Genomic DNA, 16,897 nt, shown 5'->3' with positions numbered 1-16,897 from the left:
TCCTCATCTATGTATTAAAACTTTCACATGATATAAAATTTCAAACCTTTGATTTACCAAGTACAACAATGGAATTAAGATTATGAAGCAGGATTTCTCAATTTTCTTGCTAGAAGTCATTGGTCTGTAATGTTAAGATATTATTATGTTAAAGGGGCAGCCATATTTATTATGCATGTTTTCTAGTTAAATTTATTCCAAGTATCGCTGGAGTTGCAGTGCCATTTTTGGCCGAGAAGTGAAGAATCCTACTTACAGTCTTTGCCTCCGTGAATTTCTTACGCATTTCATCAGACCACTGGTCTGCAGGAAATTGCAATGGTGGACCAGTCCGTTTGACTCTGCCCTAATTGTTATTTTTTACCCTAATATCAAGTTGATTTAACTTCTAGAGTACATCAGTCACAATTGTCATTCATATACCTGATGCTTACAATTGTGACAGAAGATTTGTTGATTTAAAATCATAACTGGATTTTGTGATTTTTATATCATGATTGTAGACTTGTTAATATACATATACAATGTTAATCACTTACAGATTGGCCTTCAAGAGCGAAACAGATTGCCAAGTTATGGAGAAAGGCAGGCTCTGGAAACAAGAAACCATTCCTGGTGAGTAACAAGAAATCCCTTCTACAAGTTGTATTCTTTACGTACTGTATTTCATCCTCCCTCATGTTGTTCACTTCACCCCAGTGCAAAATATCACCCGTTATCATGAAATGCATCCAAAACAAAGAGTGTTCAAATGCCTTTTGTCACCTAGTTAAGTTGCTCCATTTTCCCAAGTTATTTGATTTTGTATTCCTTGTCTGGGTGTTAATAAGAACTTGGTCATGACTGGACTATTGATTGCATCTAGTTTACATACTAATTATAGGTTTAACTTTCAAGATAAGTGAAGACTCCAAGTGCCTATATATATATTACTTACTCCCTCATGTCGCTGCATGTCAAAAAAAGAGACACAAATTGATTAACAGTCCCAATCCCCTTTCAAAAGCCATATAAAGTAACAAGAATTGAAAATAGGAATAGAAAGAATAATGCAAGCAATATGCAATGAGTGTAAAAAAATCACTTCATTTGGATTGATGTGCAGCTGTCTAACACTGAAAGCATGTGCTTGCATGGAAAGAAGAAAACTTCTACAGTGATTAATACCTATGTTTCTATCATACTTTGCATCTTATATGATGAATTGGTACTATTCAGCTTTAATTTTCCTCGGACTACATGCTGAAACCACCATTGTGCAGATTTTCATAGCGGGGAATTTAGTGAATACTTATTTAAATTCTCCATATGATAGAACCGATTAATGGACAAGAAATTGTTTATGAACTTTGTACAAGTCATTGTATACTGTACCCATACTGTAGCTTTATCTATATAGCCATACTGATAATCCTAGTTAGTTGTATTGAAGTGAAAAAGTCATTATTCATATGCATGAAGCAAAACAATTATGTAGTTGAGAGACTATACCCAGTTCAGTGTGTATCTTGTTTTTCAGTTGTATATCCTTTCACACATATTAAAGGGGTGGTTCAGGCTGAAAGTATTTATAACTTAATACATAGAGTAGAATTCACTTAGCAAAATGCCGAAAATTTCGTCAAAATCGGACAACAAATAGCAAAGTTATCAAATTTTAAAGTTAGGCAGTATGTTGTAAAACAGTCATCATGAATATTCATTAGGTTGGCTGATGATGTCACATCTCCACTTGTTCTTTTGTATTTTATTATATGAAATAAGGTTTATTCAAATTTTTTCCTCCAAGAACTAGAAAAATTGGATTGACAACTGATTTAGTGCATTAGATATTTATTGCTGCAACTTATTTCATTATAAGGGAGATATATTATTCACACAAGTATGAAATAATGAAAAAAATATGATTTTATGTAATAACATAAGAAAACGGAAAGTGGAGATGTGACATCATCATCTCGCCTAATGAATATTCATGACGACTGTTTTCCCAAAATATTGCTAAACTTTAAACTTCAATAACTTCATTATTTGTTATCCGATTTCGATGAAATTTTCAGCGTTTTGCTCAGTGAATTCTACTCTGTATATTAGGATATAAATATTTTCAGCCCGGACCACCCTTTAATATTCTTGGAAAATGTACCAAGGCTTTTATGTGTTCCTTCCCTCACCAAAAAGGAAAATTTGTTTTTAAAGAAATCTTGACTTTCCCCCATTAAACATTTATTTATTACAAGAAAAAAAAAGGATAATTACCATGAGAGAGAATAATAGAAGATGACAGGTGCATATCCATAACTTGTTTGTATTTTTTATTAGGACTTGCAAAATATATAAACTTCTAAAATTGGTCTTTGCTGTTTTGAGTACCATTTACAAAAGAAATTTTACCGTCAAAACAAATCATTGAAGTTGATTTACCAAGCTATTCATACGTTTCTCATGGCTTTATGCACAACTTACACATCTTGGATTCTAAATCAGATTGTCTATCTTAATTTATCCGATTTGCTCATCTTGAAATTTGTATAGTTAAGCAAGCCTCTGAATGCAGTGTTTGTAATTTCACTGGGGTTATAGTAAATCACTTGTGCCTTGTTGGAACACCAGAGAAAAAAAATGTGATATTTCATATTCTCATCTGGATCAAGGAAATACGCCAGTTTTTCCTTGATCCAGTTGTATCTGTTTGTAACTTACAAACAGCTTTATCCTCTGTATTAACATGCAATCAAGTTGATATGTTCCATCTCTGCATTTATCAATCTCAGTTCTTTCAGATGAGATGAAATCATACTGTTTATTCATTTCAATATTATATATATATATACATGTATATATTTATCCAAAGCCATGTGTTGAATTGTGTGTTTGAAAGAATTACAAAAAAAAATGATATCATGCATGATCACCAGCAACCATTGTTTTCAGCATGTGTTGCCCCTTTTTGCCTCCCCACTTTTTCCTCCTACCACTCTTGCAGCAACTTGCGAGGGAGAATCGTGCCGCACAACGCATTAAGGAAGCCCGGAAGGTATGCTCAAAGCTCTGTCAAATCCATTTCCATACTGCTGCTTTCTCTCTTTCTCATTCCTATCATGTTGCATATGATTTGTTTTTATTGTTCCCTCACTGTTAAAGCCTTATTCAGATATGGTGAGATAAAACCCAGCAACATTTTCCTTAACGTTCAGATGTGAGACAAGTTGCCTATCTCATATTGAAAGTTGTGTGGACGAAGTTTGCTATCATAACTCATCTTATGTTATATCATATTTATTCATTGCAATATTAAAAGTCATGAGTCATGTTGAAAGAAGATGTCATGGGTTTGTCTGAATAACTCTGGACAAGTTATTTGAAAGAATCATTGTAACTTGTTTCAATTCATTTTGTGACAAAAAGGACATTTTTTGTTGTTAATTATTCATCTCATTGACTTAGTACTCAAAAGAATGTTGCTGAGTTTAGTTCTACTGTTTCTGAACGAGCCTTACCAACACTTCTTGAAATTGCCAACATGATCCTAATTTTTTTTAACCTCCAGCATTTTAAATCACATTAAGAATCTTCACATTGCACAATCATAAACACACACTATTTATTTTACTTCTACCCTTTCCTGTCATAACTCATATAGACACTCTGATGAAGTGAATGAACTTTTGAGGAGATATTTACAAGTATTAAGGAGGATTACCAAAGTGATTCTTGAGAGCTTTCATAAAAAACACCCAACTTTTATATGAATGCACTGAAGGGAACATGGCGAGTTCTCGTTTGCTAAAGTCTGGGTTTTTAAAATTTATGTTTGGATGATATTCTCAATTTACAAAGAAAATTAAGTTCATAGCTGAAAATTGAAATCTGTTTTTAATATCACCGATAGAAAGACTTAACAAGGCAAGAGTGAAATAACGATCCACCCTGATTACCAATTCAAAACAAATGTATAACAGAAACTAATTTTTTCATGTGCAAGATTCATTTAAGCATGTATGCTGCATTATAATTGTTTGCATGTGTGTTATTATTGTTCTCTTATGTTTCAATCCTCTGTCAAGATTAGTTTGAGAAATTTTAACAATTATATTTTTGTAATTTACAATATTTGTGTAAGGCATTGTAGATATGGAATAGAAATTTTTATTTCAACATTCCTTATTACATTTTCCTGGTAAGTAGTAAAAGAAATTGATTGGAGGTTGGTACTTGATCAGCTATATATTGGATTCTCCAAATCCCATAAGTTTTGAATCTGGTTCATTTTGGACCCATTTTCGAATATCAGAAGTATAAATTGGGTTTGACAAGTATATGTGTTAATTTTTATAAAACACATATTTCTGTTCTATTAGAAATCCAAGAAATTCGGCTTGTGACCATTTTGTGAATCAATCAAGTATTTCTCTGTATCCAAAGAGTTTGAATAGATATGTAAATATATTTTTAAAAATATATTTTCACAGTTAGGAATATTAGCCAGTTATAATAAGTTTTCTTTTGTGATACTAGTAGCTTCATGAGGCCTAAGTTGTTAGTCTATAGATGCTGACACAGTGCGATTCAGGTCTAGTGAAACAGACATTAGCATTTCATCAACATTTTCATCCCACAAATTGTCGGATCTAATAAATTTCCTTGATATCGATTGGGTGAGAAGTGCAGTTCCCATGGTTACCGTTGGTTAAAACATACTCTTTCAAAATAAAAGTCTGATGAGTCCCTAGATGAGGCCTGTAGCATCTGAAGAAAATGGCCTACAAATTTATTTCCTGGTTGTGGATTTAAGAATTGTGTCATGTCATCACAATAATAAGAGTGTACTCTAAATAGGAGTTTACTTTTGTTAGTGTATAGGGCAATAACAATTGATTATTGAATATAGTAATTCTGTTCGTAAAAGGCAAACCATATTCAAAAAGTCATAGTTGAAATTGTATCTCATTTATATCACACCCCGCTGGTCTTCTCTTTAAAACTACTCATAGATCCATCAACAGAAGCGTCAGAAGTTTGATGGCGCCATGGTCGGTGAGAGCCAGGATGGGTCTGGCATCAGGGCACCACTCCAACAAGGACAGCAGCCGCAGCAATTGCAGCAAGGACAGCAACCATCGACAATGGTTCCTCAGGCGCAACGGAGCCCAAAGTCATTGCCAGGTACACCTATGCCAGGAACACCTATACCAGGAACTCCCATGTCTCCTGCCAATGGTAAGAATACTGAAACATGTTTCTTAAAACTTTTTATCAATTGACCTTTGTTTAGATATGTTGAGTCAAAGCTCAGCAACAATTTTCAGGCATGGTGAAATGTGTATCCCTTGATTTATGGTAATAAAGGCATATTATTCACTTCATGTTGCACAGATAAGAGTTCATTATGATCATCGATGGTGGTATTCTTTAGCTGTCCATTTGAGTTCTTCTGATCAATGATAAAGATTGTTCAAGTGTCCACATATTACTTATAGTGATCTTAGTTGTTTTATGGTGACACGTTCAAAGGGCACAGAGGCCATTGAATACCTGAAAATGTTCTTGCGATAAATGAAGAACTGTTTAGGGGTTCCACTTGGCTCTTGTTTGTATATTGGATTGACATTAAATTTTGGCTCTCATGAGGTAGAAAGACAAAGATCACAGATGTTATCTACCAGAAAAATTCTTGCTCTGTTGATAACAGAAACATTGTTTGAGGTTTCCAGTTCAAGCTTTGCTCAATTGTGCATATGTGAGGGAAGATGATCTGGATAGATTTTGAGGTCACATTGTCAAAGTCACAGAGGTCAATGATTCAAAAATTTGAAAATTTACATGTAGGTGTATTATGTATACTTGATTTTGCAAATAGGGTGGCATAAATATAATTTGACTATGAGAAGTCGAAAGTCCAGTTTGGGGATTAGATTGCAAGAAAAACTGTCTTTCTTCTTTAACATTTTTTTTAATGTCACATAATCCATCAACGAAAATGTTGATGAGTTCTTGCTCTCAGCGCATCAAAATAACATTTTTTAGTAGCTTTTAACAGTAGCTGGTAATGTACCATTGGTAGGTAGTCTTATGAAATGGCTTGAGATTCACTTAAATCTTTTACGTTCCAGGAAGTTTAATTAGATAGAACTCAGAAATTATAAGGGGGGGGGGAGTTATAAAAGCAAACTTGTACCAATCCTCTTAAATTTGTTGATGGTGGAAAATGTGTAAAACTAGATAATATACTTCAATATCCTTTGGACTGTATCAAAAAATTGAGGGTTATTGGTATGATTCATGCTTAGATCTATATTGTATTCTTTGTTTTATTATGAAACGTCTTTTATCATATGTTTAAAAAATATTTAAACAACCTTGTAGTTATATTCAAAATTAATTAGATAATTTTTTTTTATCTCAACAGAATTGCCACATTCCAACTTAATGAACGCAAACAACCAGAGCCTGTCTGGTCATTCTGGACTTCCTGTGCATATGCCACTGTCAAACCAATCACCAGGAGCCATGAATGTTGACTCCATGCCACCATCTCCTATGGTAGCACAACCATCTAACATTCATCTTCAGTCTGGAAGGAGTGGAACGCCCAGCGTGTTAGCAGGAAGATCTCCTCATCATTCAGAAGAGATAAGCCATGGTGTTGTTGGTGGTGTTAACACTCATCAGCAGCACTTGGCATCCTTGATTGCAGGACAAGGTGTTACTCCTACATCATCCAGCAACCACTTGCCTGTATCAAACAACCAGTCCATCATTGATAGGTTACAGTCTCCAGGAATGCCTCATGGTTCTGCATCACAAGTGCCTCCTGGTATGGGAAACATGTCTCCAGCTCATGCAATGTCAGTGGGATCTCCAGCACATGCAATGTCAGTGGGGTCACCAGCTCACGCAATGCCAGTTGATATGCCTATTCATTCACCTCAGCAGGCTCCGTTCATGAAAAACCAAGTATTTCAAGATGGTGCCAGCAACCAGAGTCTGTCACCTGCAGCTGCTTCTACCCCTGCTGATAGAGTAGGTTTGAACGATGGCAACAAACATGCACAAAAACAGCACATAAGACAGTTATTAGTGAGACAGCAGGAGAAACGACGTATGCGTCGAGAACAGCAGCAAATGCAGAATCAGAATTGGAGTGGGGAATCACATCAGCGTCCTCCACCTCCCTATCCAGCTAATGCTTCATCAGATCAGATATCTCCTGCTACTAATAGTGAGCAAATGAACTCCTTCCCTGGAACACCTAACACGCCAAGGCCAGAAGCTCCTCCGACATTCGTAACTCAAAGGTCCCAGGAACAGTTCAATTTAACCCCAGAACAGACAGATGAAGCATGGAGGCCAGGACAGTTTACTCCTGGTCTTCAACGAAGAGCTAGTGATGGGGGAAGCCGCATGCCTGGGCCCGGACAATTTATTGAATTGAGGAGAATAGAGCAAGGAGCAAGAATGCCAGTGTCGGGGCCATCATTGTCACCAAGACCACGAAACATTGCCCTACTCCAGGAGAAGCTCCATCAAAGAGCTTTGCAACAAAGAACTGCCCTGGTGGGGTCAAACCCATTAGATCCCTATGATCATATGGTGAGGCAACAAGCCAATAATAGGACACCTACACCCCGGCAACTAATGACTCATCCAAACTTTCATGGCAGGTCACCTATGATGTCTCCAATGGGAGATCATCCTGCCCAACAACCTCATTTGCCATTCCAACAACCAACTCCTCCTTTCCAAGGTCCTAGCACAAATGCAATTCAGAATCACCAACCCAGAATTCATAATACAATACCTGCTCAGCAACCAGTATCATTGCAGAGTGACCTTCATTTGCCACCCAGTCAGGATCCAACAATCACACCTCAGCCAGATGACCATGATGCGCAATTGGAAGATCTGTTGTCTGGTGAGCTTGATCTAATTGACTTTGCAGGAACTGATTTGGACACTAACAAACATTCTGCTGAAAACCAACAACTTTTCAAAGATTTTGGTTTGAGTGATGAGGCACTTGATGAAACAGCTTCCACAAGTAACACTCCTAAGGATTCAAATTCTTTGAAGGTGGAAAATGGCATACTTCCAGCTGCTACAGAGAAAAGTCATGAACAGTCTACCTCCATGGAGCCAACTAGTTCAGAAAAAGAAACTGATAAAGTGTTAGAAGACAAGTCTGTTTCTAATGATCTAAAACAGTCTGAAAGCTCGGGTGTATCTTCGGATCAAACTAAAGTGGAAGAAACCAAAAGCTCAGAAACAAGCAGTGTACCTGAAATTGGAAGAGACATTGCTACTGCAAGTAGTCACACTTCTGAAGAGTCTTCTAAAGATTTGATGAGTCACAATGACAAGCCATCGCCACAATCAAAAGGAAGTGATCCTTCTGATGCAGTTTCAAAAGAGAAAACTGGTCTTCATATTGACAGTGTAAGTACTTCGGAATCTGTTCCTACTGTTTCTTTGTCAGCATCAGCCTCTGTGTTACAAACAAGTACCGTAGTTCCAGTCTCTTCAAGTTCAAGTGAGGCGCCCACTATATCCACAACTTCTTTGGGTGGAACAACAATAAAAATAGAACCAGTGGACAATCCTCAAACAAACTGTGAAAATAATGAAATTTCAACTGCCATTTCTGATGAGATGATAAACACATCAAGTGGATCTCAAGTCTTAGAGAAACAACAGTCCAATACCCAGGGACCTTCAGGTAATTGTCCAAGCTCGTCATCAGGGGAAGCGCAAAAAACACAGAACTCTTCTGTCAGTGTGCCAAGAGGAGATGTCCCAACAATTGACCAGATTGCTGCCAACATTTCTGGTCCTGTGTCAAGCATTCAGCCAAACAGTACTTCTCAACTGCCAGTTGCTTCAGTTGGCTCTCAGACAGTGGTATCTTCCCAGCCTACAAATAGCGATGGCACTCAATTACAAACAAGTCAAACTCTTGTAACGAGTGTTGTGAATGCACCTTCACTTGTTTCTACTAATCCTCAGAGAAGACCACCTCTGCTCCATGAACAACCTCTTCTTCTCCAAGATCTACTTGAGAAAGAGAAGAAAGAGCAACAGAAGCTGCAACAACAGTCTGGGAATATAGAAGCAGCCGTCTCTGGAAAAGTAGATCCAAAAGCCAAGGCCCAAGGCTCTGATCCATTTCTGGATAATCTTGATCTTGAAAGATTACAGGCTGAAGCAAAGATGATTGCTAAAGGTATTTATCTGTATAGTTTACAAAAATCTTTTCAAATTTGTGTTTGTCAATAAAATTACGATCGAGCCTGGATGGATTGTAGGATGTATTAAAAATGAATAGCTGGATGTCATATGTTAAAATTTGATCCTTGTAGGAGTATTTGTATATAGTTATTATTTTTTGTATTAAATATGTTCATGAAACATTTATATATGTTCTAAAATGCGGTGGATTGCGTAAAATCAGCTTAACTGACACAGTCATCCTGGTCTTCCTATGGCTTAACAAGAACAAAACATTAACATTGAGAAATATGTTTACAATCTTAAATCAAGAATTGAATAATCAAATTGTAAACAAATTTTCACATCATTACAATGTAATTACAAAAAGGAATAGGAAACATGAAAAATTAAATATAAAAACAAAGGGGAGTGTTATCTTTAGGGATAGGGTGAGTGAGTCCATGTACTACAGTTTAACAATTTTGGATTTAAATATATTAGTAATAGGGGATGATATAATGTGATTGTGTATGAAGATGAATTGAATAGCATTGAGTACATATCATAGCTTGTTTATAATCACATGGTGTCAGGCACTTTGTAGGAAACTGTCATTAAATTTCTTCTTCTTTTTCTTATATTTCCTATATAGAAACTGAAGATTTTACCATCAAACCACCTGGGCCACATGCACAGCTTCTTCTTGCCATGAATCGCCAATACCAGGTGCAAATGCAGCAACGCCATTTAACAGATCAACAATCTGGAACCAACGTGCCACTGATTCCCCCTGCTTCTCCAGGGTTGCGACCACCTAGAACCCCTCAGAGTGTAGAATTCAGCAGTGTTGATTCTGTAAAGGATCCGATAAGAAGCAACAGCACAGACTTGTTCAAGCAAGGACAGACTGTTCCTCAAGGACTGCAAGGAGTGTCACATGTAAATGCTCATGGACAAGAAGTAGGACCATTTTCTCCTGGCCACCCACAAATGCCTAATTTCCCACCTGGTCCAAGGTTCTCTACCCATGAAAACATCCCGACACATCCTAGTCCAGGACCTGTCTCACCGATGTCACCAATGACTCAGAATCACTTTGGAATGAGGCCTCGGGGTCCCATGGTTGTACAGAATGCTGGAATCGGGGGACGCCCACCAATGCCAGGATCAGGCATGCACATGCAAAGTGATCAGATGTCGGTGCCGATGCATGGCATGCAACGGCTTCCTGGGCCTGGGCAGAGAATGGGAATGCCAGTTATTAACAGAATGCCTGGCCCACAGGTTTCTAACTTCAGATTTCCTGGTAGATTCATGTCTCAGAACATGCAACGGATGCCATCTCCATTCTTTGGTGTGGGCATGGATGGAATGTCACATGCAATGATGAACTTTGATCCATATGACACCACAGAAGAAAAAGCTCCTGAAGATACCAGTACTCCTGAGTATGAAGAATGGATATTTAACAAAGATCGTAAACTACAACTTAGGTTGAAATTCTTTGAAAATGAGGTTGGTAAAGAGAGAAAGAAGAAGAAGGCTCTGACATCTAGACAGCGAGCCTGCCGCAAAAACAACAAAGTGTTTTCTGAAAATGACAGACTTGAACTCGAAGCAGTGCAGCAGAGACATTCTAAGCAGCAGAAATATTTGGAAAATGTACGTAAGCAGCAAAGGCAGCATGCTATTCTCCTGCAAGAATTTCGGATGAAGCAACAACAGAAACTGTCATCGAATCATTCACCCTTGGGTCATCATAATCCAATGATGCCAGGAATGATGTCACCACAAGGAATGATGATGCAAGGGCAAGGACCTAACCCTGGCATGCACAGTCCCATGATGGGTGGACAACATTCTCTAATAGCTCCAGGTGGGACATCACCAAATATACCTCAGCAAATGCTGATCAATCAGGGAATGCAGTCTCCATCTGCCTCAATGATGCAGGTGCCTCAGTCTGGAATGATACCCCAAGGTCAGATGATGGGCCATGTTTCACAGCAAGTTCCGCATCCCATGCGATCACCAATGTCTGGGGAGAGACCTCCATTTGTTGTTCGATCAGGTCAGCAGTCTCCAATGATGCATGGAAATCAAATCATGCAATCTGGAAATGGAGGAATGATGGTCATGCCAGGACAGACTAGTCCAATGGTTTCAAGTTCAATGATTCAAGGTGGAAACCAAATTAGCCAGGGTCCAATGATGACAAATAGCAGGCAACCATCTCCTCTCATGCCTGGCAGTAATCCACAGACACCAATGATGCCTGGCAGTAATCCACAGACACCCATGATGCCTGGCAGTAATCCACAGACACCCATGATGCCTGGCAGCAAACCTTCAACTCCAATGATTCCTATTAACAGCCCACAGGCCCAAGGTATGCCAGGGAACAATCAAACAAACATGTTACCTGGTGGAATTAGCTTACAACGGGGTACAAATTCACAACAGATTCCTGTACAACCTTCCCAGCAATCGCCAATGTCACATGCATCTCATCAGGGTAGCATTGGTGCTTCTTCACAGCAGCAGTCTCCCATGGCAGCACAATCACCAATGGTTCCCCAATCCCCAATGGTGCCTCATTCTCCGATGGTTCCTCAGTCACCTATGGTTCCTCAATCACCCATGGTTCCCCAGTCACCCATGGTTCCCCAGTCGCCCATGGTCCCCCAATCACCCATGGTTCATCCAGGACAGCAGTCACCTGTTGTCTCTTCTGGGCAACAACAGTCTCCAATGATGGTCCCCCAAAGCCAACAGAATTCTCCCGCCGTTCAAAATAGCGAGCAGTCACCTATCACCGCTGGTAGTCGCCAATCACCAGCAGTGACACCAGGTGTTCCATCCCCCATGGTGCCCCCTGGAGCCCAATCCCCTATGATGCCCCTTGGAGGTCAGTCACCATTGAAGCAAGCTGGTCAACAATCCCCCATGGTTCTAGCTGATCAACAGTCTCCTCTAGTTTCTCAGGGTCAATCATCAGGTCTAAACAGCAGTCACCCTTCTCCTATGATGCCACCACCTTCACCTATGATGACTCATCCTGGACAGCAGTCACCAGTAGCATCATCAGCAAATCAAGGTGCTTCTGTTAGCAGTCAGCTTCAACAAAGGCAAGCTGGAACACCAATGCAATCCCCTATCCAATCGCCAATATCTACCAAATCGTTACCACAACAGCCTCCAATTGAAAAGCGCATGCAGATCAATATTGGACAAGACAACAATCCATTTAGTGAAACATTCCAACAGAGGGAGAGAATGGAGCGGTTACGTGAGCAGCATGAGAGACAAAGATTGCAGCTTGCCCAGGAACTAGAGCATGTGAGAGCTATGCAGAGATATGAACAACAACAACAGCAGCAACAACTCCATAGTTCTCATATGTTCAATCCACATAGGCTTCCTAGTCCACACCAAGCACAGCAGCAAGGCAGTATTGGCCAATTCAATCAAATGCCTAACCCAGGCATGGTGTCTCCTAGCCAAGTTCCTCCAGTTCATAGCAGTTCTGTAGGCATACGTCCTCCATTTCCATCTCCACAAGCCCCTCTACAGTCACCTGTCCAATCACCGTTCCCGAGGGAGCCCCTACAACCTGGGATGATATCATCTCAAAGTTCAACACCAACTACAGAAGGATTTCCAATGCCACCAAGTTACCCAGGAATGCAGACCAAAGTACAAAAGCCAAAGAAGAAGCGAGCAAAGAAGAAAACAGGTGATCCTTTCAGCCCAAATCCAACTCCAGTACCTCAAAGCCCAGTAGGAGTCCTTGATGAGAGTGCCGTTTTGGCTGCGATAGGTCATTCTCAAGATAAAGGAGGTATGGTAATGAGTGTACAAAATATCCTTCAGAATACTTCACCTGGAAGTGCTACACATCAAGCTTTGCAGGCCATTATGGCTAATGATCCACATGCCAATGTGGACCTTGCCAAACTTCAACAGAGTCAAGCAATGTTGATGATTGGAGACATCAATGCCAAAGCTGCCAAGGATGGGCTTTTGAAAAACAATCAAAATCAACTTCTGAAACAGCTATTGCAAGGACCTTCAATTTGTGCATCTGGAATTGTGAAATCAATACCCAGCAAGCCTGGTGTACAGAATCAGTTAGACAAAGTCACAGGAGAGACTAGCAATTCAGAGAATACACAAATGCGACAAGAATTTGATTTAGCTGTGGATATGCAAGATGAAGAAGGTCCGATAAAACTGACATCAGAGCAGCAAAAGCAACTGGAAATAATTGAGCAATTACCTTATGTTAAGAAAGATGGAAAGCCTGCTGAAAATGATTTGCAAATTTTACTTGAAATCCACAGACAAGGGAAGATTGACTATCCCCCTCCACAAGAGACCAAAGAAAAGCCCCCTGCACCCCCTGTAGTTCCACCATCACCCCAACCCACAGTCAAACAGCACAAACACAAGGAAAAGAAAAAGCACAAAGAGAAAAAGTCCAAAAAGAACAAGGAAAGTAGGTTTTCATCAGTGGAGGAACTGATGGCTGCCCTGAAGCAGATGCCTATGCTGCAGTTAACTGAACCAGAGGTTGGTGTTAACTTTTCCCTCTGCCCGCTCTTTGGAAGTGGAACGGTGAACGGAGGAACCCGGCTACGAGGTGCCTTTGGACATGCCATCTTGGATGGGGTTCCAGACTTTTACGATCATCTTCTGTCGGGCTCTACATCGGACACCAAACTCAAGCTACCCCTTGGAGTGGTGAATGGTCCCACTTCACTCAAGGAAATTGGAACCAAAGGACAAGGTTAGTACACTTACCACATCATTGCTGTTTTGTTTAAGAGATATTTTTTAAGAATAATGTATACCCCCCCTAAAAAAAAATCTACAGTTGATGATAAAATGTTTTTATCTCACTTTTAGAAGAGCTTTACTGTCCATGATTAACTAAATAAACAAATAGGAAAAATGTGTCCGACATAATACATCATTATTATTTATATACATGTAGTGTATATAAAGAGAAAGTTCTACATTTAAACTGAGAATGCTGAACCCTGTATCAAGGGCTTATGTACAATCATGTGAAATGGTCTGTGAATTACTGTAGTAGTTATGTTAGAAGGTCTGAAATGTCAAAGTTTTGTTAGCCAATAGGGATTAATATTCAATACTTAGGTGTAAGGGAAGATGCATCTAAAAATGTCTTCATTATTGTAACCTGATAAATTTATCAACTCTTTAACTATTCACATACACCCATATCCTATATACTCTAAGCATAACACTTACAGTAGGTTCGTCCTAAATAAAAATATTTGGAGCATAACAATTTTTGTCAAAATTGCAATGAATGGCAAAACACTACAACTTTTAGATTTTCACCAGAAAAATAAATTATAGTCTTGACTTGAAAATTTAAAGTTTTATCCATGATTGCAGCTTATTTATGCATTACCCAAAAGGTCGATTTCATATTTATGCAAAAGTGGGTCAATGATTGTAGGAATATTCTGACAGAGAAATTTTGTGGAGATTTTTTCAGAATTCCATACATCACTGTATCTTGCAATGTCGATCAGGATTTTGCACATGTTTGGGCTAAAAGTAATCTTGAAACTGCTGAAGCATGATATTTATGGCACTTAACACCAGAAAACTGGAGAAAAGCTGGGATGCAACACATTTAAAAATGAAAATGTTCAGAAAATTATGTTAATTTTGAAATTAGATAAAAACATTTACCCCACACCCCCCCCCTCCAAAAAAAAAAAAACACTGAAAAATGAAATATTGAGGTTTTTCTCTCAAGTGGTGATTCAACAAAATGTCTGGACTCAAACATTTCAAGTTCTGTTAATGATTTGAAATAGCAATAGAATATTCTGTGGGGGAAAAGACCAATACTTTTTTGGTATCAAATAAACCAAGGTAACTAACATGATGAAGATAGAGAACAGGCATTATAGGAAACAAATTTTTATGAAAACAAATAATGATAAACATCAAGAGATGAGCTTTTGGCCTGATGTTCATGTGCGTGATTCACTATAAAGTAATGCCTAACGGTTAAAAAACGCAATAGGTATTAGGTCTTATCAGACAAGATACTGTATTTAAATGTGCATTTGGCGCCATGTAGGGATTTCAGATATGGTACATTTGATGTGAAGAAAGTAATTTTGGATGCAAGTAGCATGTCCCACTCACTTTGCCTGTTGCATAACCCTCCCCTGGAAAACTGTTATGTATTGCTGTATTACCCTTTGATCGCCATGCTTGCTTCGTCATGTCCTTGAAAGCTAAAAACTTGTGGAAACCGATCCGCTCACTTGAAATAGCCACTGTTGAGTATTTTTGTTTGTCTGCACGGAGGGAAGGTGGAGGAGCATAATGTGCATGAAATAGAGCACTTCTTTGTAGGGTTTGTCACTATCTGCGCTTACAATCACACTTAGTCAGTGGATCAAAGAAGATTGACTTTGCAGTCACATGCAGAATTATTTAAAGGTCAAGTCCACCACAGAAAAATGTTGATTTGAATCAATAGAGAAAAATCAGACAAGCACAATGCTGAAAATTTCATCAAAATCGGATGTAAAATAAGAAAGATGTTGTTTGAAGGTTTGCATGGTGGCATGTACAATTGCTGATGTGGTTTACGGTACACCATGTGGAGTGTTATAGAAGCAGTGGATAGAAGAAGAGAGGAAGTGGATAGGCGAGAAAGTGGAGATTTGAGAATAGAGTATTCTTTCTTGAGAATAGTCCTGAAAAGGACTGTAAACCAGAAGGAATGTTGAGTGAGAACAGCTTGAGTAGTAGAGCTGATGAGGAGATGCTGGCTTGCGTCGGCGAGTAGAGATGATGAGTAGTAGAGAGACTCGACGTTTCGGACAGGTTGACTGTCCGTCTTCAGGAGTGAGTGTTCGCTCGGCGTGCGGCGGTACTTATGGCGTGCGTGCGGACGTGGGGGAAAGCTCTAGGCCGGCGGTCACGGCGGGTTGACGTCGTAGGTGGCGCTCTGTGTGTGGGTCGGCGGTTTTGGCGGGAAACGAGTGGGCGTCGTATGCGGACGTGGTGAGTAGACGGCGGCGTGAGTTACGGCGGCGTGTGTGTGTGTCGGCGGTGTGTACATCAATGGTGGCGTTCTGTGCGTGTTGGTCGGCGGACTCGTCGGGTGAGCTTCGGCGGGAGTGAGTGGGTGGCCTGGTGTACGGATGAGGTGTTGGGTCGTCGGCGGAGGTTGTAGCGAGGTGGCGGTGGTGTGTGTGTCGGCGGAGTCCCTGGTTGAGTAGGTGATGCAATCAGACTGCTGTGTTGGGTAGGAGGGCTCGGTGGAGTGACGGTGGACGGCTGGTTGTTTGTGGATTGGTTAGAAGTTTGGTGGTGACGTAGGATTGGGTGCCAGATGCTGTTGATGTGGAGGCCAGGGTCTTGAGGCACAGTGTTGTGTTGATGTATCTCAATGGCTTCCCTGACCCTTCTGGTATTCCAGTGCCGGATGTTGGTGATTAGGTGGCTCCTTTCCCATTCTATGCGGTGATTCTCTTGTTGTGCGTGCTTGACGATGGCGGATCGGTCCCAGTCGCTGCGTCGGTGGTGGGTCTTGTGTTCCTTGAGTCTGGTGTCGAAGTCTCGGCCGGTTTCCCCAATGTAGACTTTACCGCAGTCGCAGGGGATCTTGTAGACGCCTGGTTGTTTG

The 16,897-nt window shown here is 39.8% G+C and overlaps 1 protein-coding gene across 1 annotated transcript in view; it reads left to right on the top strand.

Annotated features, from left to right (window-relative positions):
• LOC121411136 (histone-lysine N-methyltransferase 2C-like) overlaps window positions 1–16,897 on the top strand; it is an 82,351-nt gene that overhangs the window by 41,356 nt on the left and 24,098 nt on the right. The window contains 5 exon segments of the mRNA XM_041603668.1: window positions 542–615; window positions 2,987–3,037; window positions 4,995–5,220; window positions 6,410–9,220; window positions 9,860–13,996. Of these exon segments, the coding sequence (XP_041459602.1) occupies window positions 542–615; window positions 2,987–3,037; window positions 4,995–5,220; window positions 6,410–9,220; window positions 9,860–13,996 (7,299 nt within the window).

The sequence above is a fragment of the Lytechinus variegatus genome, chromosome 3, assembly GCF_018143015.1.
Source record: "Lytechinus variegatus isolate NC3 chromosome 3, Lvar_3.0, whole genome shotgun sequence".
NCBI classification, from domain to species: Eukaryota; Metazoa; Echinodermata; class Echinoidea; order Temnopleuroida; family Toxopneustidae; genus Lytechinus; species Lytechinus variegatus.
Note: the sequence above shows the minus strand (reverse complement) of the source record. Positions and strands in the feature narration are given on the sequence as shown.